At 39.9% G+C, this 27,192-nt stretch overlaps 1 protein-coding gene across 6 annotated transcripts in view; it reads right to left on the reverse strand.

The window, feature by feature from the left end:
- The window catches only part of DENND5A (DENN domain containing 5A), a 72,148-nt gene extending 45,328 nt beyond the window's left edge, over positions 1–26,820 (reverse strand). For 2 of the 6 annotated variants that reach the window (XM_042784770.1, XM_042784768.1), the window contains exons 1-5: positions 26,576–26,820; positions 19,063–19,110; positions 6,593–6,664; positions 5,889–5,998; positions 4,523–5,183 (exon numbers count right to left, since the gene is read on the reverse strand). In XM_042784770.1, coding sequence (XP_042640704.1) covers positions 4,523–5,183; positions 5,889–5,998; positions 6,593–6,664; positions 19,063–19,110; positions 26,576–26,684 — 1,000 coding nt within the window. In that variant the 5' untranslated portion in view covers positions 26,685–26,820. The remainder of the gene's footprint in view (positions 1–4,522; positions 5,184–5,888; positions 5,999–6,592; positions 6,665–19,062; positions 19,111–26,575) is intronic. The other 4 variants (XM_042784771.1, XM_042784769.1, XM_042784773.1 and 1 more) reach the window with 2 other exon arrangements.
- Positions 26,821–27,192: the final 372 nt, after the last annotated feature.

The following is a 27,192-nucleotide window of genomic DNA, read 5'->3' on the forward strand; positions in this document are numbered from 1 at the left end:
AATCACAGCCTGACTGCAAAGAAGTGATGAATTAATTATAAGCTTTGGGAAGAAAAAGAATCCATTCCATAACCTATTTTCTTCAGCTTTAAAAGGAATTTTAAATGTAGCCATAGATATACAAACAATCCAGCTGGTTCATATTCAGCTTGTTTATCTGAAAGAACAAGTCTCAGAATAGAAACAGTGTTTTCCTATTACACAAAACCCCTCTGTCTAAATCCTGCCAGCTAATTTAAATACAACTTCTCCCTCTGTCATTAAGCTAACTTTAGTATTAGCCTTTCAAATTAATTACAAAGTAACATCAGTAATACAGAATTTCTATCCACTCAGCAGCTACTTTGTGAAACCCAGCTATCTGCAAATGCAGCTCTCTGATCCTGGATGTCCACATGGCTTAAGCCATTCCCAACTATTTGGCCTGCATGCTCACAGCCTGCAAGTAACATTCTGCAGGCTTTATGCACATCAGAAGATGTTGGACAAAAGCAAGAAGCCTGCAAACATAAACCAAAATAATCTAAATGTTTTCTCAAGTTACACCTATCCTGAAAGGGTATGGAGATTTTTTTTATTTTAAAAAAGAAGAAAGCAACACACTTCTAGTACCAAAGCACTACATAAGATGTTAAAAAAATGTCAAAAAAACTGAAATAGGGAAGATGTGCTTCAGTAGTGGTTTTGCTCTTATTTTTGAAACTAGAATATGCTTATTCTGGTGCAAATGACAGAGTCTTTTGGCCTCGTATTGTACAAGAGCACTGGTAGGGAAAAAATGACATATCACTAGGGCACTATTAATTTGGAAAGTACTTAACTGATCACTGTACAAGGAAAAGAAAAAACCATTTGATTTTAACATGGCCTCTTAAGAACACAGAAAAAGGCTGATTTGTTCTTCTAACCAGCTACTGTAAGCAGAATACATTATCCCTTAAAATGTGTATGAGAAGTAATTTACACTAATATTTACCTATATCTAGATATTTTTATTGATCTGTAAAAAGCAAGTAAATCCAGGAAAAAGAAGAATTGAGGGGTCTTGGGTCTGGAAAGACAGCAGAAGGATGGGAAGAAGGTGGCAGCTGTAAGAACCATGATTCTACCTCACCGTTCTCACATTCTACCAGAGAGAAGTCTTTCCAGTGCCTACAGAAATTCTCCGACTTAGCCAAATTTAAAACCATTACATGATCACATTCTGGAAGAATTTTTCCTTCTAATCTTCCAACTTCATGGATCACAATGAAAAACTGTTGTATTTGTCAAGCAATGTCTATTCCATATGCAACTCCCATATTGCTGCTTTAAGGCAGAGAGTTGCCCCCACAGTGGTGGACCATTACCACAGATGAGTTTCAGTATCTTCAGAAAGTATATGGATAAACCAGAAGGATGGGCTACTTGCAGGATTAAAGCTTCTCTTTAACCTGAAGGGGAACAGAAGGGGAAAAAAATATACCTACAGACAAGCAGCATGCAATGCAGTTCAGTCATGAGAATAAAGCCTTGCCTGGAGAGCTTGCTTTAGGCATGCCTGTTCATAGCACAAAGCATGGTGTAAAAGAAACATTTCTCAATATTTTTTTCTGAGCACAGGTATTCAGTATGTTAAACTCCTTAGAGAAAACATACATTTCTTTAATTGGGCCTTTTCCCTCAAAAAAGAAGAAAGAAATGCGGTTAGTAGAAGCAGTGGGTAGAAGTACTTACTATTCATGTTCATTTCTGCGTCTACCAGTCTGATTAAAGATGTGTGCATGAAGCAGCAAGTTTCCTAAATCATCAGAGGTATAAGAAAAAAATGCCCTACATAAGAGATTAGAGTTGGGCAAAATGGGACTAATACTGCAAAGAAATAAAATTAATACTTTAAATCTCCAGAGTGAACGTAATTTTAAGCAAATAAAAAAAAGATGGGGAGGAGCGATTCAAAAGCAATGCAGAAAAAACCCTTTATTTGTGCTTAAACATGACAGCAGACAGCAAATACCCTTAAAAAAAAACTGTTCAAGATGACAGTCTGTGGCAGTGGTGAATTCCATTTCTCCTTTTATTGTTTTTAGCTGTTTAGAAAATCGCCTCCAAACAGATTTCACAGCTGTCTTAATTCAGCGCACACTTTTCAGAAGAGTTCTAGGCGCTCTACAGAGATAAGGAATAAGTCCATTTCACAGATACAAAGGCAACATAAATTGCAGGAATGCAAACCAGCTCCCACAGAACCATCTGGTGAGGGCACTACCGAAGGCCTCCAGCACCACTGTGTCTGCCAGAGATCCTCAGCACTGGCTCAGCACTAGGAGCAACTTCAGATTCTTCCCTGTCTTATATGCACATGCATTCCTCTAAAACTTTTCTAAGTGGGAAACAACTCTCTCAACAGGACAATCAAATCAAGGTATTCACACTGCTGCATGGGCAAGAATGTGAGCAAGACCTTACAAAAGATCAAGCAATTTCCAATTCCACTTAGAACTGAGTACACCATCACCTGTATCTCCATTCAACACACCCTGTTCTAAAAACAGCAAAATTCAGATCTTAGTGAACCATACAGAATAAAGAACAGAAAGTATTAGTATATTCCAGTTTAAAAAAAAAAAAAAAACAAAAAAACACAAAACAAAACAAAACAACTACAAAACAAACAAATAAAAGCAACAAAAACCCACAAAAACCTAAACAAACCAAAACAATGCAAAAGAAGGAAACCTGCTGCCTGGATCCCTTTGAATTCTCTGTGTGTGCAAACAAGAAAGTCAAGTGTTCCAGAGCTATTTTGAGCTTCTTCAATTAGCCACTGATCAGACACCTGGAAAGTGTCCAAGAAAAAAAAGTTGAACCTATTAATATAACTTGGAAAGAGAACCCAGAATACAGAAGCCAAGTCCAGAAGCGAGCTGAGCTCCAGCCCAGGAGAGAAGAGTACTGGTAAGGTGATGGCCTGACAGAGACCAGGGAACCCTGTTCCACCAAGGCGATGCACACGCTGCTTTTCCCTCCCACGGTGCTTCCCAGCAGGCAGGCACGTGCGGCTCCGTCACAGGGGGTCTCAAGCACAACTACAGTCTGGGGGGACTGCGTTCCTCTTCAGGTGGAAGAGCTGATGTTTGAATCTTCCACTGGTGGGACACAGGTACCCACATAAAACTCTCTCTAAATCTCAAATATATAAACACCTAATCCATTTATGAAGAAACCGCAAGTATTTCTAGATTTTCTATGAATAATAAGCAAATTAATTTGTTTTTTAAATCCAAGAGAGTAATCACTATCAAGTACAATAAGGTTTTTTGACTGTGTTTGAATTGCTGTATAGTGTTTCTCTGATAGTTAACAGTGTTTATGCAATGCAACAACTGTGACATAATGCCTTGCTGCCATTACACACTTTTAATCACCTAGACTATACACACAAAATCCATCTTTGGCTTTAGTTTGTGCACACATCTCAACACACAAACATCTGTATTTCACGCTAATAAAAGAATGTTGCTAATAACTGCAGGTTATATTTTATAAATACTTACCATTTGTACTTTACATATTTCAGTGACAGCTGAATGGAAGAAAATATCAAAACCAAATTTCGGTAACACCATGGACTATCCCTGGAATTGCCTTGGGGTTTTCTAGGCTTCTTTACCATTACTATAAAAGTGCTCAAAATGCAGCCCGTCTACTTTAAACCATACTGTTATGGGTGGGTGGGCCTGGACTAGTGTTAGTCAGCTTGGGACGAAAAAAGGGGAAAAATTATCTTGTGACAATTCCACATACTCTCTGTTAGAGTAATGGGATGCAGAGTAAGAAGCCAAATATTCACAGATTTCAACACAGATAATGGATACTACTACCATATTACTTATTAATTGATAAACAGATGCTGTTTCAGCTTAGTTGCCACCTATCCTCTTCAAAGAAAGCTTTAACTACGCAACTTCAGCAATAACTGTTTCAAGGCCTTAACAGAGATTTGGGATTTAAAGTCAGTCAAATAAAACTTTTTTCAGGTAATTTTATTTCAATGTAACAACTGAAATATGACTTTGGGTACTCAAAGAGAAAATTATATTTGCATCATTAATTCTTCTCCAGAACTACATATAATTAACTCTGTATCTTCTCAGAACACATGGATAGTTTGGCAGAGATTGGAGGGAATTCTGCTAAGTAGCTGGAGAGGAACATGGGAGAAGGCATACTACTCTATCCAACAGCACAACATTTCCAGAAACAACAAAAAAAGGATAGTCAGTCCATGAATACAGATTATATGAAAGCCCAAAGTTTTAGGTATAGGTGTCTAAAACCAGGAGCCAATGCAACATTCTTTACAACTCTAGTTCTTTTCTTTACATTAAAACCTGCACATAGATCAGCCTGACTGCATTAGCATGCTAATGCTACTTTAATGCATCTACTCTGTTGTTTGTGTGTTTTTTTAAAATTCAAGAAACTAAAAGACCATGTGCCAATACACTACAAGATAAGAAAACAATAACCAAGTACTCACGCTGTGAATAAAGCAGTATCTGAAACTCCAACAGGGCACATGTAAAGAGTTGAACCACGTTTTCTACTCCAAGCAATTCAAAAACTTCTTTAACCGGAAAATCAAATAATGGTAGTTCACTGGTGCTTGGCCTCTGGCAGATAATTGGTCCATAAACACCTGAAAATTTTAACGACCTTCCTGCTGGAGGAAGAGGAACCTCATAGAGAATATTGTAGATGTAGCTTTCTAAAGGTAGAGGTGGCGGCTGAGGTGAAGTCACTGCTTGGTGAAGTTGTTCTAGTACTTTCTTACAAGCTTTCATGAAAGACATTGGAGTAATTAAACAAATGCACTTTGAGACATAGAGTGTGTCTCTGCTGATGTCATAGGAGTTAAAACGCTGTAGCTTTGAAACAGAAGTGCCATTGCAGTCTCCAGTGCTGCTGCAGCTATCTTTGTCATTGGTGGGTGGAGTACGAAGAATGTCATATTCAGCATTGTGCATATGATACAAGGTCTGCATTGCACTGCAGATCTGTTTGCTAGTAACTTCCTCAAAAAATGTGAGAGAAAATCCAAATGTCCGAGAGCCATCTTCACGAGTAATAATAAAAGAGTGGAACTGAGGTTCTCTGGAATCTGCTTGTGTCTTGAAAGCAAGCCCCTTAGGCATACACAGCTATAAAAAAGGGGGGGAGGGGAGATAATATCCATTAAAACACACTTTTCTCTCCCCCTGTCTCTAGAAACATTGGTGAAAATAGGATTTAGAATCCACAGACTGCCACTGCATTTCACTTCAAATTCTATCAAGTGTTACATCTCTGTACAACACAGTAATACGCTTCTAAATCAGAAAAACTAAATGAACATATTAAAAGGGTTGCATGCAGTTTCTACTGAAACTCATATCCACTTTGTTACCAACCTCAATAGGAAGAAAATAATAGAAATCAAACTGAGATGAAGGAAAGTATTTCGGTCACTAAGACCAGAAACCTGACAGAGAAAAGTATTGTATTTTAGCTAAATTAAGAAACCACACCGCATTCCATTAAACAGAAGAATCATGCACAAAGAAGATTCATTAATTGCAGATGAATTTATTTCTCTACCACTTCTCTACAGTGTAACAAAAAAGTTGTAAAAGAACAAAAATCCCTCCTTGAGACTTATCACTTGGCAGTTTTAACTTAATTTCCTTTTAAAAATAACCCAATTAAATGAAAAGGCCTTTTGAGCCTGCACAATTTAGAGAAATTAATTATTATTTAAAATTTACAATAGATCTCATACTTTTTCGTCAAAGAAAACACAGATGAATGCCTTCAATTGTTAAGATAGGTTTCTGTGTTAAATACAAAAGCTGTTAAGTGATACTGACCATTCCCACAGCATCCTGGTCAAAAGGGTTCCATTCAACATTCTCAGGATAGCGAGCAAGAACTTTGGACTTAAATGTGCGTCTTAACGGAGTCTGTTCAAAGTTTTCCCCTGCGGGTGAAAGAAAAACACAGAAGTAAATATTTCATTCTCTTCTTAAACTCAAACAAGGCCAAAAAGCAGGACATCAGCAGGTAGATGTGAGGATAAGTGAATTAAGCACACACTCCTTTTAAGAGAAACAGAAAATGCAAGACAGTTAGTTAGCATATAATCAGACTGAAGATATTAGCAAGGATTAGCACTGTAACATTTCTATGTCATTAAGTATCTGTGCTTTTCCTTAAGCACGACTATCTTGAGATTGCAGTCATGACAGCAATTCTCTAAGCTACTCTTCAGATACTTCAGATTCTTGTTAAAGCATAGCTAAAGCTTCAGTTTCAGTGGAATTTTGTTACTGAAGGAAAGCACAAATAGACAAGATGCAAACATGATGCAAGTTTAAGATAGACATACAAGTGGCATCACAGTTTCTTCTTCAAGACTTAGGAAAAAAGGGTATCCACCATCTATTAGAAGAAGTTAGCTGTGAAGAAAGAGTCTAGAAGGTTAAGAGATCGAGAACCACATAAATGCCCATGAAGATAGGGTATCAGATGAACAGAATATTGTGTGCTTTTTTCCCCACACTTTTTCCTTTACCTTCTGTTGCACTTGAAATGAAACGGCTGGCACCATCTCGGGTTTTAGAGGCCTGTATATACTGGCATAAAGCTATATAACAAATAAAAACAACACTGCATTATAAATTTTATACTGTCGACTGTAATTACGTAGCTAACATATACCAGTAAAAAACATGTAAGTATTCTATACAAAATTAGCATGCATAATAGATAGTCTACTCTCCTATATGCTTCTTATACATATACAAATTTCTCATTCCAGGTACGTATTTCTTGAAGGAGATTATCAGTATGTAACAGAAGCTCATAGTTCCTGTATACACAACCAGAATATTGATGCAGCAGTAGGAATCAGTTGCCTGTTAAATGAAAGTTTTACATGCTAAACTATAAAATACTTCCAAAGAGCAGATGATGAAACTAACTCCAAGGACAAGACTATTTCAAGGCCTTTAGAACTACATGAATTTAAGTGGCATGGTCCAACTTTTCATAGATGCTATCCACACACTAGACTGGCTGATACAGTCTTGTTTATAAGCTCTCAGATTTCCCCTATAGCAATGACTGTTCACTGTGATAGCACAGACCTTTCCGCACTAAATATTCTGAATGTGTGTAGTTGCTTTAAAAAAAAAAAAATGTGCACAACTGCGTATCTTAAAATAAACTTAGCTATCTTACTAGAATGCAATTAGCTAAATGAGCATGCAGCTGTTGACAGCTGCACTAACAATCAGGCACAATTGCATGAAATCATAAGCTTTAAATAAATCAAACTATTTCAGCAACACCTGCAAAAGAGAAAACACACTTTAACTCCTCACTTGTTTTCTTACAAGCAGCAATTACATGGCAATACAAACTGATTTCAGAATTGGTTGGGTTTGTTCCGTACTTTTACAGTAATATATAAAGTTCAATTTCTAAGGCAACTTAAAATCTTTATTTTGTACAACATTTAATTCCACAAAGTATCCATACACAGAGATGGTTATAACACTGCCTATAGATAAAGATTCTAACACACACATTATACCAAACAAAACTTCATTTCCACAGAATGTTTAAAGAAGTCCTTTGACAGTTGAGAAGTCATGTAACTCGATTTTCTTTAAACTAGGTCTTAAATATTACCTCAAACGGGGAACTTACCCTGAATCAGGACCTAGGACAGGTCTCAATACCCAAAATATTCACATCTATTTTGCTAATTCTCTGATTTTTAGCACTGAAATTAAAGAAGGGATTGTTTTGCGTGTTTGAAAAAAATACAGCTCAGCTGATTTTCATACCAAACCACTCAGCTACATTATTTATTACTTTGCTCAATAATATCATTGTTCAGAGAGGAAAAAATGCTTATTTGGGAAAATATGAAATATGTATAGAGAGGGGGATAGTTAGGAAAAAACAGAGCACACAACTTCACTGAAATATAACCATCTTGGGAAAGAGCAGATTCATTGACAGAAAGCATAACAACACTTCTGCAAGAGCTAAAAACAGCCTTAAAAGATGAAAATAAGCATTTAAAGAAACTTCCAACCTCCCAGAAAAAGAAAGAAAAATGGACATTAATGCCACACCACTATTTACTGACAGAAACATATACTCAAGAGAGCCCTCTGTAAAAAAGGCTTTAAAAAAATAGGTCAGGAGACTTAACACACCTACTATTTTCTATATTTACATCTGTGCAGCTGATGTAATGCCAACTTTTAGATAATTGAGGAAAAATGTCAGACACTTACTAAGCTGTTTTTTTCCTGTTTTTTTTGCTTCCACATACATATAAGGGAGAAAATACCTGAAGGCCGAGTTTTCTCCTGAACTTGGAAACCACACGCCACAGTCACCGGGTTCACCTATGCGCAAGGTCACACGTATCTTGGAAATAAAATCTGTGACTCAAAGACCTTTTCATTAAGATGATTAATACTGGAAATTACATGATGCCGCTCTTCCCTTCTGATAAAAATCCAAAACCCTAACACCAAATGGATGCTTATATCTTCTAAGAAGTCTTGCTCCATCTCCTCTGAAGAGACACTGTCCAAAACACACACTAATTAATGAAAGTACTAAAATCGATTTCAGGAAACCCATCGAGTCCTGATCCAGACAGAAATGTAAGGCAACACTTACACGCCTTCCTGTAATTCATCAAACAACCTAACTGTTGCACAGACACTGCTCTTGCCAGAGTGCCTCCATATTACATTTCTTTTCTAGAGCCACTCAACTCTGATACTGTATTTGTCATGTTGACTTCCACACAAGTGTGACGCTCATTTTCTTTCACAGCAGCAGCGTCTTCCATGTCCAGCTATCTCTTTTTGTAAAAACCTTCATGCATATAACAGAACAAACCACTGGACCTTCAGATTGGGCAATGCTGACTTCTAAAGATGCTGATAGGGCAGGGTATCTCAGTGACAGCTCACCAACAACACCTGGAAAGTTCAACTCAGGAACAGAAAGGTTATCTGTGCTACTCAAGGACACTGGCTACACTTTATTCCTGCCACTAGAACTCAAGAGAACCTGAGACCAGCGAGTCCATCGCCTTGGCTCCCCCTACACTTCTCTCACTAAGTAGCTAGTGGTTGTCACTAGATAGCCATCAAGAGACAGAGAAAAAAAAAAAAAAAAAAAAAAAAATCACAAACAGTATTTACTTATACCCAGAGTCAAAAAGCAATTAACTCTAAATTTCTAAATTTATGATCAGTTAGAAGTCTCAAACACAAACACTCTGCTCCAGCAAAATACCAACTGCAGCACATCTCCAGCAGGCAAAAACAACTCAGGGTTTCAAGATCTGTCTGTGTGTGAATTAGGCATCTGATTAACTCCGTACTAACTGAAATGGTTTTAATAAAAACACTGAAGACAAGAGCAGGTTTAACAAATGCAGGAGACAAACCCATCAGCAAAAACGGACAATTTTATTCTAGAACTGAGAAAATGAAGATGTACAAGATAAACTGATAAAAATATGATGTATCCCACAAGTTTCAGAGTGAGTACAAGTTTCCACACTTAGCAACTATCAAAGGACTGCAATCTTCAGATCATCCTTTTCGTAATGTTCCTCTCCTCTAGCAGAAGTGATGGTTGGAAAGTACTTCCCTTACTGATCCGAGTTACAATAAAGAGGTCTTCAAACATGATTTCTCTGTAAATAATTTATTTCTATTGTCCAAGTTCCATGTAAAAGAGATTATTTTTTTTTCTCAATGGAACACTGTATTGCCTGCCGAAGACTAGGGAGGCTTTTTAAACACATTTGATGATCCTCACATACACATTATCACTCCGCTGTTCATCACAGCATCCAAAAAGCTCTACAAAATTGAAGATACAAACCACCCCATAGACTACAAACTTGCAACCAATTTGGTTTTAAAACAGAAACAGTAACCAAATAGCTACAACTATACGATTATTTGTCAGGAAGTGTCATACAACATATACAATCCATAAACATATGAAACTCCAGGGAAAAAGGAAAAAAAACAGGAATACTTCCGTAAGTTTCAGGCCAATATGCTTCTCAACATCAAACCTTCAAAATAATAAGAATCCCATTGTATTTTGTAATGTAAATAGTATCATAAAAGCACAGAGAAACATAATTTCACTAGGAACTATACAAATCCACAAACACCAGTTTAGCATGAGACATAGTGCTGCAACTAGCAGAGGAATGGCAGTGAAGCAGAGAATCTCAGAATTTGTTTGTCATTGAAAAAAACACTGTCTATGGCATCCCACTCAAAATAGGATCAGTGAAATTATTTGGACTAAAAATAACTAGAAAATGAAGAGGGGGTTAAAGATTTCACTAACCCACTTTAGCCCATGTCCACCGCTTTGTAACAGAAGGGAAGCAAAGACCAAACCACAGACAGAGAAGTTCTTAAACTGGTGCACTGAAGAAAACATGGGACTACAGTAGAGGTTTAATGATCAACATGGATAACTGAGTAACTCCTAAAGCAGCTGCTCTTCCTGCAGCCCAGCTTGCCCACCTGCAGGCAATGCCAGGTAACAGTCCTCAACACCAGCAACCAAGGGCTCGGGTAATGCCCTTTCCTTCCTCTCCTGTCCTTCGCACTTCATCAACCCCCCAAGGTTCCACCACAGGGTGAAAAAAGAGTGAAGATGCTATAGCAATCAGTGACTTGAAAAGATTTTATCCATCTGAACTGTGGCAAAAACAAGCTATTCCCACTATTACACTATGTAGGCAGTCAGCCTCATTAAAGTCCTATATTGCTCTCTCCTTATTTGTTACCGTGTAATTTAAAAAGACATGCATAAAAGACTTAAATTCTTAGAGTAAGCTTATTTATCAAAAGGGAAGTCATCGGCTAGGCATCACCTCTGAGGCAGTCTCCCTGGCTGAGGGAAGTCCAGGACATCGACTGCTGCTGCTACCAAGACTGCTGGCTTGGCCCAGCTCTTCCCATGGCAGGCAGAGCTCAGCTCGCAAGCAGTCTCAGACTAGAGTGAGGTACACTTAGTACTGACTGGATTAAATCTCACTCAAGAGGCAGGTAATTCTCCAACCCCTCCCTCTCACATCGCTTCAGTAAACTGAATTTGATAGACAGTACTGCATGCATAAAGGGAACTACAAACCTCCTCACGATGACCAAAGATTTGAAGCACACTATATTTAGTTGGAATATGTAGTTAAAACCAGCTGCTTTTCAAAGCTGCATTGAAGCTCAATGCCACTCCTCTAACAGTCATCTAATACAATTTGCAGTGTATGGAACCCTAAGGCTTGACAGACTAACAGTTCTAACAATATTTATACCACCTTAAATGATGCTGGCCTACATGTCTAATTTGGATTTACTAATTCCTAATTGCACATTAGAACAGCTAATGCATACACTCCAAGTACTGCAACTACACCTCATTTTATTGAGTGATATTTTACTGAGTCACCTAATACTGAATGTAAGCTGTATCACAATGTAGATCTGTAGTGTACGCTGGCAACCTCTCTGGCTCTCATTTCTATGCTCCTCCCTGCTCTCACCTGTATTACTTTTCTTGCTGCTCAACCTGTGAGCAGAAGACAGCTGCATCTGTGTCATGGTCTGATGAGAATTAGCACTTAAACAGAGATACTACATGGGAGTTTCCAACTTGTGCAGCACAGCATTGCTCTGGAAATTAAATTATCCATATCAATGGATACCACTTTTCTACAAGATTCTAGAGAAAAAAAAAAGTTACAGAAACTAGAATGAATTAAAGCATTCTTCGATTCAGTAACCTGCAAGAGTCTATCTACCAAGTCTTCTTCAGCTTTGAGGGATAATAAGAATAAAAAGAGCGAATTCTGGAAGTCTAATTTTAGCTCTTTCCTGATTTACCCAAAGAAGAATCTGATTCACTGCCTTCAGTATTCCTCTTCAGGAAAAGGAGGGGAGAAAAAAAATAAAAAGGTCTTCCCAACACAGTAATAAGAAAAATGGCTAGGTTATAGCATTTGCAGTTTTAAGTACTACAGGTTTCAACTGAAAAGTGGATTTACTCTATGTGAAAGATGAAATTTTGAATTCTCAACGAAAGAGGAAGACAAGACCTTTTTAAAGGGCTGGAAAATCTGACTTAAAACTCTACCATCATAGACACACACCTCTCACTCCATTCCCTTCCCTTTTTTGACTATGGCATTTGCAAAGTTCTGCTTACAACCTGAACCACAGGAGAGTGCAATTTATGGTTGCTATCACTATTAGCTGCATGTAACTATGCTAAGTAGTAACATATTTCCTATCAAACCTTCATGTGTAGTCATGAAATGAGCCAGATCTGTACTGAAACCTCTTAATACACACACTTTAAATTCAAGCTATGCCTGCCAAACATATACATCCTTTCAGGTAGCTTATAGCAACAGAAGCAACACATATCCAGATGGATTGCTTTCAAATTTCTAATGCCAATTCACAAGAAAACTTCTACATGATTGTAACAATTCGATTTTCCTTGCTGAGTAGCTTGTTTCTTTGTAAGTATGCTTCTAACCCTAGATTTTTTTTTTTATCTTCAAAACATCAAGCAATGCATTCTTCTTTGTAACCTACACCATGCCATGCAAAGTTTCCATTCATGTAATAAGTTCTACCTAGTACAGAACAGTACTGTGTAGCTTAGGATATCCTTAATTAGAAAGGGCAAACGATCAAAAAAATGCCAGGGATACTCTCAAAACAAAACTTTTAAAAACTGAATCACAGCCTTTTGTATATGGTGCCAATTCACTATTTGGTTTTAGTTTTTAGCAAGTGACTGCAGTGCTGCAACCGTAAAAATTACACAAGACTAAGAACTGTATGGGAACTTCTCCCTGCATACTGGCTAGAAGAAAGTCTTTGAGCAGCTACTTCAGAGGTAGAGTCTAGCTTAATTTTCTTTCTCTGTTGATGAAGAAGCTACCCTATTTACCATAAAAAGTCCCCAATAAAATAACTAAATGGTCACACAACACTGATTTTAAAGAATTGTTAATACTGCCACCTTCATTTGCTCATCAAGTCACTGATCTGCTCAAAGTAATTACAAAACAAAGACATCCATAAAGCTCTACTGATTCTGATTAAGTGGTTTGTTGGTTTCACCCTGCCAAGCAGCTTCTTTAAATTCTTGTGATACAGCCTGTTATTAATTCAGTTCCTTTGGTCTTGGTGTACATTTATTGTATACATGACATCTTCAAATAAAAAATATTAGATAGCATGCAATCAAAGCATTAATCTTGTATTTTCCACATAAGGATACTCTTAGAAGAATCTTTTAGTATACAGAGGCTGTATATGTGATTTCTGCTGCCATTAAAATTAATGTCTTAATGAAGTAAATATAAAACAGCTTCAACATAAAACAGTCATATTGCTGTAATTAAGTAGATGAGTAAGAACAATGAGAGTCTGTACCAGCAACAGAAACTATGAGCCATACACTTAGGGCACCTCTCCTGTACTATGCAGTACGCTGGAGAAACTGAACTTAGGATCCAGAAGACCCTACAGAACCCCACAGCCATACCCTTTACCTCTGCAGCTTCTATACCACAGTTAAAAGAATCTTGCAGTGGTGGGAGTCATCCCAACTTGTGCAGGGTGGGGGCTTGAGACTGAGCTGATCATGACAGGTAAAGAGTGGAGGTTTTTCCAAGTCAGAAGGCAGCCAGCAAGGGGATTTGAACAGTGCATGATGTATAAATGCTATCCAGAGAACAGACTAATTATATCCTGCTTTCAATTAAAAAATATAGCACAAAGCCATACTTAGGTGAAAATGGACATCATAGGACATTTTGAAAACAGTCTTTTTCATTCTTGGATTTTGGGTGAAAACAGAGTAACTGCAATAAAATGCCTGTCAAAGCACCTAACACATGGGGGAAAAAAAGCCTGAATTGTTTCCAAAGATACAAGAATAACAGCAGGCCACAACACATTTAGAATTAAGTTAATGTAAAACCAGCAGTAGGATTCCTGGTTCAGCCAGCAATCATTCTCAGTACACACAGTAAGGCTATAGATATTAAGGTAAATAATTACATTTACTGAGCATAAAATTACTTCAGCTCTAAAATTCATGGTCCAAGTCCAAATAAATATAGTTGGCTGGCAAAACAGATAGTGCGCTATTTCTGGAATCCACACAGTAGAAAGGATGGAAGTATGATGCAAATGAGGGAAAGGGGTGGGGGGGGGGCAGGAAAGGAGCACTCAGGGGAAGAGGTGGTATGTACAGAGAGATTTGAGGACTTCTTGATTAGTCAAACTGACAGATGACCAATAGTTGACCTGGTTACATTGTAAAAGCAAATACAGGTGCTTAAGATGCACACAGATATCGAAAGACAGACAAACCAAGAATGAATATCTTAAAAATCAAAGGCAAAAGAATTCCGTTAAAAATAAGACTGGCTGTATTTCCACTGAAAATTTGGAAATTTCCAATGGAAATGATCAAATATTCTAAGTCTTAAGAGCAAAACTGGGATAATCAAACAAGTAATTAAATTATATGGCCTGTACTGTACTAAACATGAAACGAGATGGCAATCTGCTGATCCATTCTAGCCCTTAAAAAACAGACAAGAAAAGAAAAAAGCAAAATCCCCAGATCTAGCCTTCTGGAGAGCAATACCATTCTGATTTTTCAGAACCCCATATTCTAATATTGAAAAGCCCTTCTAATACATACCTAGAGAGCTATTAATATACTAATAATTAGCCAAAGTTTATTTTAAAGTCAAAACAAAACAGTAAGTTTCTCCACTTCCTTCTTTAACAAATATTAAACTATATATATCTACAAAAAAAAACCCTCTACAATGTAGGAAATAAACATCCAAAGTTTGGCAGACTAAGGTAAGATATTCATTAAACAAGAATTCTTGGAATAAAAAGCATGATTCAAGAAAAGCTGCAGCTGCCAAATCTGTAAGCAACAGCCACTCCATCAATGCACAAATGCCTTCAGATTATTACTTGCTTCCTTCCTTCCAGTTCCTCCTCCTTAAGCAGAACTGCACGTACTTCTCATTAGAGAGGACTCCCTTCCCCAGCAAACCTCTTCCTCGGATATACACAAGAAAGAATTCTTCCCTTTTATCCTAAAACACATAAACCCTCTGTCCTGCACTTCTATCCCCCCTTCCCCCTATTGCCAAGAACACCTGGCATAGCACAAACTGAAGTGGTGGTTAGACCAGTTAATTTGCTACTGGAATTGGGACATTAACAGTTTTTGAAGTGGATCAGGTTATTCATATGAGAAAATCTTCAGGACCACTTCCATTTTACTGCAGCACTGCTGTTCAAGCAACCGCAATCAGGGGTTTCGTTCACTGCCTCTAATGAATCAGGGGGCTCAATCCCTGTCTCTAGTGGCTGTCACTCCATTGGGTTTGTAACAGATCTACAACCTATGATTTTCACATCTGGGAGTTCATCATCTAAAAAATTGTTTTTGCAAGTAACTGCTCTACTTTCCCTGACAAAAGAGCTAAAAGGTAAAAAAGTCCACTGTCTGCCTTTCTAAAACAAAGGTGCAAATATGCATTATGGACACACTGCTCTCTACTTAGGTACCTATCTTAAGTGCAGCTGAAATAGATGTTGGGTGGAGTGCCATCCTTCATCTGTAAAAGTTGAAGGACTTTCTTTAGAGGAAGTACAGAGAAGAGGAAGAAAATAACCAGAGTGATGAAAGGCTCTCTTTTTTTCTTTAGCCTGTTTGTCATCTAAGGAACCCAAACTTGTTTGTAACAATCCCTGATCCCAATCCCATGAGAACACATTCCTTTCAGCATACAATATGCATTTGAACATTCAGTGGACAATACAATTCCTCCTCCTCCAGCTGCTAAAAAGGCGAGAAGGACAAAGAGACAAGTTAGCTCTCATCTGTTGACTGTAAGAGACCCTGTTGTTTTCCCATTTTCTTTTGCTTTCCAGAATTCAATAATTGTAACACGAATTCTCACTGTGAACTGAAATAAAAAAACAAGAGTTCATTTCACTAACTGGATATTTAGTGCAAAATCCACTGGATACAAATAATCTCTTGATCATCCATTGCTTCAATAGCATAAATTCTTCCAAACCCTCTATGGCAAATGAAAATTTAGGAGTTAATAGATATCCATTCATCATTTGAATTTCAGCATTCATCTAGTTGGTAACAAAACATATTGCCACACACACTCTGGAATAGTTTCAAATGTTGCAACAATGAATTTAAAGCACCACAGAAAAACAGCTGAGGACATCTGCATTCTGTGATTGTAAGGTCAGGAAACCAAAAGCTTTTGTTTTTATTTTTCTGGTACCATTTCAAGGGAGGCGGGAAGAGGTGGAACAGGGAAGTGGCAGAAGAAACAATCAAGCACCTAAGGCAGCTTTTTAAGAAATTAACAAGAAAATCTCCCCAAAAGTCTTCAGCCTGCATCTTTAAAAGCATCCTAAACCATTTTTTGGGGTGTTGGGTTTCTGTTCTGTTGTGGTGGGGGGGTTGTTTTGGTTTGGTTTGATTTTTTTACTATTTTGCATGTAACACAGGAAGACAATGTATTTTCATCAAGACTGCCTGACAGAAATTTTCAAGGAAATGTTCTTAAAAACAGAATTGTTTCACTAAACTACTTTTCTGCTTTAGCCACAGCAAAAAGACTCAGAGAAAGATATTTAAGTCTGTCTCCAACTAAACAGAAGCAGCACTCACAATTACAATGATAGCCATGTTCTCAACCATGGGGGCCGGGGGGGGGCGGTGCCATTTCCATTACACAGTAGATCTGAAACACATACAACAGAAGACACTACGAAAGGAAAAGGGTGGCTTATCTTCAGAATAGAACACAATTCTTTCACTTGTACTAGAAATATAAAACAGAAGTGGAGATAAGTGTATTTTAAGTATATTTAATATAGAAATCATCTGTTCTCCTCATGCCCATATCAGATTGGCAGACCCAGTGAGACTGCTTTGGGAAAGCCTGAGCAAACAGACACACAGACCACCTCAGCCAGCCCTCCTGAACCATGGTTGATCTCCTTGTACAGTGATGTGTCCCATCCAGTTAAATGTCCCTACTTTTTGCGCTCCTGTTGCCCTTCAACTCCATCTCTGACAACTAACGGAAACACATCTGTGTAAAAACACAAGGACCAAATGTTACTGAAGCATCCATCCAGCCCTTCAACCAAGTATTTCTATTGTTCTGGGATACCACTGAGGTTTTGCATTGAAGAGGAAAGCCATATTTTAAAACGCATGTGAAGCCTTTCAAGCAGGTTCCAGTGACACACACAGGTCAGCAAAATACAAAAAGCTCACCTATACAACCATCCAAGTGTATGAGTCCTGTCCAGTATGTTCACTTTGTTATCTAACTTTTAAAAATAGTGTTTTGCAGTAACCTGCCTTAATAAGGACTTACACCCTTCTCCCCGTCCCCCCCCCAAAAAAAAAATACCCTGTAAGGAAGTCATCAAGTTGCTTGATGGGTTTTTTCCTATTTTTAAAATTGAAGTGATTTCTAATACCAGAAAATTAATCAGATATGCTGACAGTTTGGTCAACAGATATGACAAACTCTGAGGTTTATCTTAGCTCTGGCTATACCCTTTTTATCCTCTCACCAACCATTTCTCTTGAGCTTTCTTCCATTAACATGCACCATATCAAGCTTACCTTCCTTCTTCACAAGGCATGATTCATGTTTAGTTAAAAAAAAAAAAAAAATGTTTTCAATATGAAAATCTGATTAGAACAGGAAGAACAAAGTCCAGTACTTTTACTCAGTCCTGAAAACACAAATCACAAGTCCAAGTTAACCATTCTAACTGTGTATCACCCCTTTGTTCAAAGTCATAAACAAAAGATGATGGCTTGAGGTTCTACAGAACCAAGATTATGGAATAAATCCCTTCTCTGGTCGAGCTTGAAGGAAACAAAACATTATGTTACATATAGTTTTAACTGTGGAAGACTTTATATGAAGGGGAAAGAAAAGACACACAAATAAAAAACCCAAATACCCCCCTCACACATACATACCACACAAGTACCTCCCAGAGCACGCTTGGTCACTCATGCATAATAGAGTCAGGACTATTTGTGGAGTGAATTATCAAAAGAACATTCAATTCACCTCACTCAGTGGTTACGTCCCGATTCCTTCATTTCCCAAGCCAAGATTAGGCCCTGTTTATAAGGCCTCACCTGTGAAACGGCAGCCCTTCTCAAGGCTGCTAAGACATGCAAAGGCAGACCTCTGGGTAGGGAAGGTTAGTTGGTGGATTCTGAGCATAATTCCAGGGGAGACATCAACACTGTGGCAGCAATCCAACGCTCACCGCCTGCGATGACCTCGCAGCGTGAAAGCGACCTCACAGAGCACAGGTAACTTGCACCCTCTGGATCACAAACCCCTCAGAGGTCAGGTCAGCATTCTGCAGATCATTCACATGGATTTCAGTCTAAAGAACTTTTTGAATATGGCCTCCAACAGAGCTGTGCTTCAGGGCGCCTATGACAATTCAATCAAGGGCTGTGCGTTACCAACCTCTTTCCTCCCACCGAGGCCTGGTGCTCCCTGGAACCCGCTACGCTGAACCCCGTCCAACGGGACTAGCTAGTGCTCATGCAGGGGAAGGAGGCAGGAGCACACGACCACAGTAGGGACGGGGCTGGGGGGGACACCACAACTACCTACAGTTAGATTGTCCTGGGCTACCCAAAATCTCTGCCAGATTCATTCTCAGAAATGACTGAGATACTGGAAAACAGAAAATTTGCCAGCCTTCAGCAAAACTTTTGAATGAGTTATTTCACATTTCAAGCTCCCAGACCACACACATAAAAGAGACAGAAAGGGACATGACAGTCTTAGGCTGGTTAGAGCTGGCACTGACCTTGTTAACTTAAGGGACTTACCTCTTCCCCAATGCAATTCTGATGACAGCTCAGTAGGACAGTGCTGGGCTTGGGGAGCAAAATCAGGAAACAACAGTTGGTAAGGGAGCTTGCAGAAAGTAGCAAGTTAAGGAAGAATAAGTAATGTATGCAAATAGTAGAATAGCTCAGAAAAATTTATGCTTGTAGGAGATAGAAACAATGCACAGATCGGTACATTGCAGCAACCTCAAGATCTCTGACCACATATTTCTGCAAGAGTGCAACTTTAGACACAAGCAGCAGTAACTACAATTGCAAAAAAACTTTTCCAAACTCACCTGAAGTTATGCCAAAAGAGTACCTGTTTCTGCAAACCCAACCTTTTTTCTTCACTCAAACACTGAAATATTGCTATATCTGAAAACTAAAAGGTTGCTTAAGACTGCCATATTATCTGTCTGCAGATCACTTATCTGTGAAATGCAATAAAGTTTCTTTCTCAAGATGCTTCATTATCAATATGTAAATGACTCAGTGCAAATGTACACATTGTACCTGATGGTGGCTGATCATACAACCAGTAAAAAAAAAAAAAAAAATAAACAAAACAAAACAAAAAGGCAATACCCTACGATTCTACAGGAAAATTTCAAACTAAAGGTCTTTTGCCCATCAAACCATAAGCAAACTAGCATTTTCCTGGAAAGACTAAGAATCAAGCCTTGAGCAGAAGCACTCCAAGTAAATTCTTCATCATTCATCAGTTTGTGCTGAAATGCTTGATAATTTCTCTGTGTAATAGTATTTTAAGCCTCCCAGGGTTAACATTCCAGTTTGCTACAAATATAACTACAAACCACAAGTCTGAAAGGGTTGTCAAGAAATTCAGAGAGACTAATTACTACACAACATACATCAGTAAGTAATTGCTTCTGACACTGTCACTTCATGTGCATTATTTCTGCTATATAAGCCCTGCAGGTTAGAAGGAATTCAAAAGACAAATATGAGAAGTCATTACCAAGAATACTCAAGTAGGACATGGCTAAGTCAAAAGGCAGATAAAAACATCTGTAGTGTTTTATAACTACAGGATCAATAATTTGAAGATTATGTAGAAAAAAAGTGAAGTTTTATTATTTGCAAATGGCAGTACTTCCAATGCAATCCATTTAAGATGTTCTCTTTGTGTAGTTTCTCTCTTGCAAAAGAAACTGCAAAGAAAACAAAACAACACAAAAAACCCCAAAGGAACAAAAAGCCAAATCAACCCATTTTTGCAGGTATGCCTTGCTCTAATAAGGTGAAATTAACATGGCTTTTTTAAAAGGCTTCAAAAGTCAAACTTGTAAACTTTAATTCTTTAAACACTGTTTTAGCAACTTTACTCTATTCTCAAATCAAGAACCTCTAACTTTTATCCTCCAAATAAGCTGGATTTGTAAATGAATACTGAAGGGTGGAAGAATGAAGTGTTTTGGGGGTTTTGAGGGGATGATTCTATAAAGCACACAGCTCAGTTTAACCTAAAATACAAAAATTATAATCACAAGATTGGCATTATAAAGACACCGCCTAATAAACTGTGGCTTTAAATGTAGTTCAGCAAAGTACAGCTGCTTCCCCCTTACATCATCTCTCCCATTCTTTATTCTACATATCAGCTACCCTAGCACGTCTGCCTCAGTTCCCAAAGAGACAAAAGATCTTTTTGGCACTCAAACACGGCAAACAGCTCCAGCTTCTTGGGAAAAGATAGAGGGGGTAGGGAGGAGCGGAATAAACTATTATCTGGATTAAAATGTTTCACATGCACCAGTGTAAATCCAGCCAAAAGTTGTTGCTATCTACTGCCTGTCCACAGTGACCTCTGTGAAAATAGTGTGTGGTCTCAGCTTTGGTGCTACTGGAGAGGCCCCCCACAGAGTTAACACCTTGGTTAGCAACCTCAGAGGAGCAAAGAAACTGAAAAACCTCCCTTTCAGTCTCAGAATGAATCCACAAGGGAAGAGGCACACCATTAGGGGACTGTGGGAAGATTGCACCGATACCATCCCTATCATGGACGAAGAGTGGAAGAGAGTCAAAAAAACAAAACAAAAACAAAACAAAACCCCAGAATCATAGAATTCTTCAGCCTTTGGAAAAATCAAGCAATAGCTTCCACCAATGCAATTCACTTCTGCAGCAAGTGTTGGTACTACTACCACAACAAATATAGAGAAATTTACATCCTATTTACACAAGGAATAAACAGTACTGAAGAAGAGCTTCACTGCAAGAATCACAGCTGGCTCCAACCCCAAATGTCATGTCTTAATTCCAAGATAAAAATGCCCAAAAGAGGAAAATACAAAACAGGTCACATGTCAGTCAGAAAATTACACCCGCTAATTTAAATTAAGCTTGCTCTTCTTCTTCTCTTTCCCTTTAGCCACCCCATACAAATAACTCTGAGGCAAAATAAAAGCCTGCAACTATTTAAGTCTGCTGAACTTGGAAACTAACACAAGTGCTGATAACAGCTTTACTACATGGACTACCACAAAGGAAACTACTACCCCAATTCTGAAATACTAAACAATTTATTGGTTTAGATGTGTGACAAATGCCTTCAATCATTTCATCACACCCATATTTTTTAAAAGTTTATATTGATACATAGTGCTGTTAAAATAAACCCTACCAACAGGAAACATATGAAGATAAACTGTCCTTTTAAATCTGAATCTAACAAAATAGACAAATAATGACATTTCAAGTATAGACAGAGGGATGAGATGAGACATCTCTATTTTACTGGTGAGGAGAAGCACTTGCTCTAATATCAATTTGTAAGATTAATTTTGACTGGAGCTAGGAGAATACTACATACCAGGTATCGTCTACCTTTAGAATTTCATACACCAGCACTTATAAAGTGGCTACTGTGCCAACATATAGATGCCTTTCTCATAAACAGCCCTGTTATGCTACATAATCTACACACACACATATCTTGCCTTAACACCATTAAAAACAAAATACAAAAAAAGGTATGAGAGATGAGGAATAATTAAAATGGTATCACACCATCATATACTAGAGTGAAAGGAGATCTAATATGGATTCTGAAATGGCAGACGAAGGGTGTCTACATACAGGAAGGATATTTCCTGGACACATGGGCTTCACCTAACTCTCATTTTCTCTTCCTCTAAGGATGAAGCTCACGATCAGACAAACAACTCAAAGCACCATGGTAAGGGCCTTGGCAAGAGGAACACAAGCCCATCTACTGAATAAATTAATTTTTGGACCAAACTTTAAAAGACCAGCCCAGACTGGGAAGAAAGGCAGAAAGAAATAGAGGTACTACTCTATCACTATTTCTCCTTTGTAACACTGCTATTTCTGAATTAACTATTATCGTATTTATAATATGACATTCAAGCCTCCTAAGGCATGTGCAACAGAACACCTTAGATTAGAGTCTGGTGTCCATATATTTGGTCTGAGTTCTGTATTTCAGAATAGCAACTCCCAGATACAATCACAAACAAGCTCTACTGGCAAGTGATTGTTAAAAACTAACACACCACAGAGGAGGAAAAGAAAACAAAATCTTTAGTGAAAAAGAACATAGAACAAAAACTACAACAATTCCATATAGTGCAAGTATTTCCACCATCATTCAGAGCACATCCAACTAGCTCAGCACTAAGGGACTCCAGTTGAAAGATGAGATGAAGCACGAATTCATTCTCATTACCTTTCCAGGGCATAGTCATACAACCTAAATTAAGAAACCCTATCATAATGTTGCAGCATTACAATAAGTTATATTACACAAAGAAGTTTTTTGGTAGTTGATGTATTTCATTATTTCCTGGCGGACACAAAGTTGACCATGAGCCAGCAATGTGCCCTTTCTCCAAAGAAGGCAAATGGTATCTCAGGCTGCATTTGTCAAAGCATTGTCAGCAGGTCGAGGGAGGTGATCTTTCCCCTCTACTCAGTACTGGTGAGGCCACAGCTGGAGTACTAGTAGCCAGTTTTGCTCTCCTTAGTCCAAGAGACATGGACATAGTGGAGAGAGCCCAGCAAAGGGCCACAAAGATGATTAAGGACGTGGAGCATCTCTCATATGAGGAAAGGCTGAGAGAGCTGGGACTGTTTAGCCTGCAGAAAGGAAGGCTCAGTGGAAAGTCAATGTATAGAAATACCTGAAGAGAGGGTACGAATAGGCCAGAGCCAGGCTGGTTTCATGGTACCCTGTGACAGGACCAGAGGCAATGGGCACAAACTGAACGAAACACATGAAGCTCCATCTGAACATCAGGACACAATTCTTCACTGTGAGGGTGACCAAATACTGGCACAGGTTGCCTAGAGAGGCTGAGGAGTCTCCATCCTTGGGGATATTCAGAAATCATCTGGACACAGTCCTGAGTAACTGGTCCTAGGTGGCCCTGCCTCAGCAGAGGCCTGGACTCAACAACCTCCAGAGGTCCCTTCCAGCCTCAACCATTCTGTGATTTCCTGTATGTTGGAAACGTACCTGTACCAGACCTTTGCAGCATACTTAACAGATTTCTGTCATCACTTCTGGCATATCAATACCATCTGGAAACGTGGAAACGCCTGTCAGCTCCTCTCTTGTCCAGCTCAGCAACTGACAGTGGATTAAACTTAAGTTTAAGTCAGTTTTGGGGGTTTTGTTTCTTTGTTTGTTTGTTTTGTTTCACTACCACCTAGTACATTTTTTCTATCGGCTTTAACAAGTCAGCCAGTGGGAACACAATTATCAAAATAAGAAAGGATGCTCGGATAAGCAGATGACTTGAATATGGGGGATAAAGAAGCCCTAACAATAGAGAACATGCTACCTTTAATCCATGCTAACCAATAAGTCTTAAATACAGTCTTTATATTAAAAGCAAACAAACATGTATACATACACTGTACATTTTCCATCAGCCAGGTAACTTTTTCAGGAAAAAGTGTTACAGCTGTGCTGTTTAGTAAGCTTCCAACGTACAAAGGAAAAACGCTACTAGAGCTGTCTCTTCAAGCTAAGTAACTAGACTGAGCGTCAATTCATGATATTATGCTTCTTTTATAAGTCTGCAGAAAATGCTGCATCTTCAATATTAAGGCTGAATACCTGAAACACAGAGTTTCATTAGCTTGGTGAGAACAAAGTCTGCCGGCAGCATCCTCAGAGGCCCCGGCAGCGACTGCCGGCTCCCTGCGGCGGTGGGGTAGGGATGACATCATGCCAGGCTGGGCTCCGGCAGCCCTGACGCAGGAAAGCCCTGGAGAGACGCTGTGCCCGGCTTCCCCGTGCGGGGGAAGCATCCCGCTCCCCACCCGGCACCCACCAGCTGAAGTGCCAGCGCCTCCCTCCCAACAATGGACGCTTATGAAACGAATTGTTTCAACAGTACAAGGATTCAGAATCTGTTGTTCGGAACACAAATGAGAAGAAGAAAAAAAAAAAACAACCACACAACAGCGAACAATAACCCTTTCATTCAAACAAGAAAGCCTTCCAGGAAGCACAAAGTGTTTCAAAGCTTGATCCAAAACCCACTGAAATCAACAGAGGCCCTTTCCATTTTTATCAGCGGACACTGGAAGAGGCTATAACCTGAGACACAATTTGAAAGCATTATCAGTCACGTGATCATGCATTATTAATAACACAACAAACTCAAGAAAATGCACCGGAATTCCAGCTAGCTCATACGCTGTGACGTTATCATAGATTTACCCTCCTCCCCCTTGTTTCCTCCCCTCTTTTTTTAAACCCTTTCCTCAAGTCACACAAAACCCCGTCTCCCCCATAAATACTAAAACCTATTTTCCCCCAAAACCCACATCTCATCACAAGCAACACCATTACGGTATCACGGTGGAATATCAGAGTCCAGGATACATTGCATGCTACAGCTTTATATACTACAGATGTAGTCCTTGACCGGGAAAGCAAATACAGAAAAAACATCATGCTCCAGCTTTCAGACCTGTGCACTCTGACAGAATATTTTAGAAAAGGCACTGATGTCTTCCAGTTTACTACTGGACAGCTAGCTCAAAGTAATACACTGCTGATTTTAAATTTAATTATGTGAGGCCACTTATTCATGTTCCTATCAAGATCAGGGAATATTACTGATCGTGCCTTGCACCACATTATACAAATAAATAGATCGTAAATGAATGACAAAATTATCATCAGAATCTGTTTCCAACCCAGAAATTTTGTTTACTTGTGATTTAATCAAGAGAAATCTGTGGGGCCTCACATACCTTCAATGAAATTGTATTGTATTTTGTTCTTCTAGATTTCTTAAAGTAAGTTGATGCTGTAATTTAAAAGGCCATTATAGAGCAGACCATTATGCTGTATTCACTCTTCAAGTCTCAAATTGTAGTCTACAGTTATTTTAACATTAGACAAACATGAATTCTTTTAGGGTAAGGTACTGCTCAGCACGAGGGACAGATAAGAAATTTTGTTTGAAGTCATTAAAAGGGAAGAAAAGAAGGAAAGTTTCCATCATAGCCAAAGTTCAGAAGAGTTCAATGTAAGAAGTTGGATCTAATAACAGAAATTTCACTCTGCAAAAAACAAGTGTTTATTGGGGAGGGGGATGTTAAATACAATGATGTAAAAAAACTCTCATAACCTCTTACAAAAAAAAGCTAATTGGGGAAAAAAAAAAAGGAAAAAACATATCATTGGTCAAGTTCTGCACCCAAATACACAAAATAAGTACTGATGTTCGGTCTGGTGTTCACCATCACATTTCTGTATCTTTCTGAACAGTTAAAGACACTGAGCAACAATCTAATTTAACTGAAGCCAGTACAGTGAACCTAAACCTGAAACAAGGTGTTGCTAAAACAAAGACCAGATTTTTAACCTTAAAAACGCAGGTTTGATACAGTGTTGTGGGACAGACTGATATGGTTTAGATGCATATTTGGTGCAGACACTCTCACCTAACAATTTCTCGCTAATGCGATTTGATACGGCAGGAAGAGAATCGTTATCCTATGCTGCAACAAAACTTAATACAAAATAGGCAAAAAGTCTTCACTTTCTCTCCAAAATCTGATTCATGAAGACTACCTGCGTGTTTCAAGTGTCCAAGAGCCTGACCGAAAGTTGATAAATGCAACCAAGCTCCGAAAAGAGCGCAGCAGATCGCTGTGAAGCCAGAGATGACCTAATGTAATGCCATCACCACCGCCACACAACCTCCACCTCGAGCAGGCCGTTTAAAAGCGGCACTCCCTCGGGTTTTTGGAGAAGTTCAGAGCACTCCTACAAACGCACGGTTGCGCGCAGCCCGGCGCTTCTGCACGCCCAGCGCCCGCGCAGCTACGCGGGCAGAAGCGCTGCCCGCGGCGGGGGCGGCGGCGGCTCCCCCCGCAGCGCCCCGGGGCCGCCCGGGGTCCGCGGCGCGGGGTGGGGGCGAGGCCGGACCCCACCTCCGGAGCTGCCGCCTCCCGGCCCGGCCGCTAACGGCGGCCGCCGCCCCCCGAGCCCGCGGCCACTCACCGGAGAGCTCGTCCGGCTCCAGCCCGGTCTCGGTGTCCAGCCCGCAGATCACGAAATAGTCGGCGAAGCGGCCGGGTGCCGAGGAGCCGCCCCCGCTGCCGCCGCTCATGCTGGAGCCCGAGGGGTGCGCGGGGCTCAGCGGGTGCGGGCCCGGGCGGCGCCGGGCGGCGGGGCTGCGCCAGCTGCGCCCGCCGCCTCCATGATGGAGCGGAGCGGGCAGCGCCGCACGGCATTGTGGGTACAGCCCCCAGCTGTTCCCGCGGGGGGGGGGGGGGGGGGGGGGGGCGGCCCGGGTAGGGGAACCGCAATGCTGCGCCTGCGCCCTGGGCCCGGGGGATGACGTGATGCCGGTGGTGCAAGCGGGGGGGCGGGCCCGGCCCGGCGCGCGCCGCCTGCCGTTCCAGCCCCGGCGGGTTCCCCTCAGGGACCCTGCCCCCTACGCCGTGAGGGCGCTGCCGGGGGCTGCGCGCTCAGAGCACGGTTTTGGGCGGGCGGTGCTCGGGAAGCACAGCGGGAGCGAGTTCGCTCATCGCCGCTCCCGGGCGGCTGCGGCCCCGCTGGGGGCCGGGGCAGTCGTGTCCGGCGACTGGCCCAGGCCACGGGGAGGGAGGCTGGAT

The sequence above is a fragment of the Tyto alba genome, unplaced genomic scaffold (assembly GCF_018691265.1).
Source record: "Tyto alba isolate M040663 unplaced genomic scaffold, T.alba_DEE_v4.0 Super-Scaffold_8, whole genome shotgun sequence".
NCBI lineage: Eukaryota > Metazoa > Chordata > Aves > Strigiformes > Tytonidae > Tyto > Tyto alba.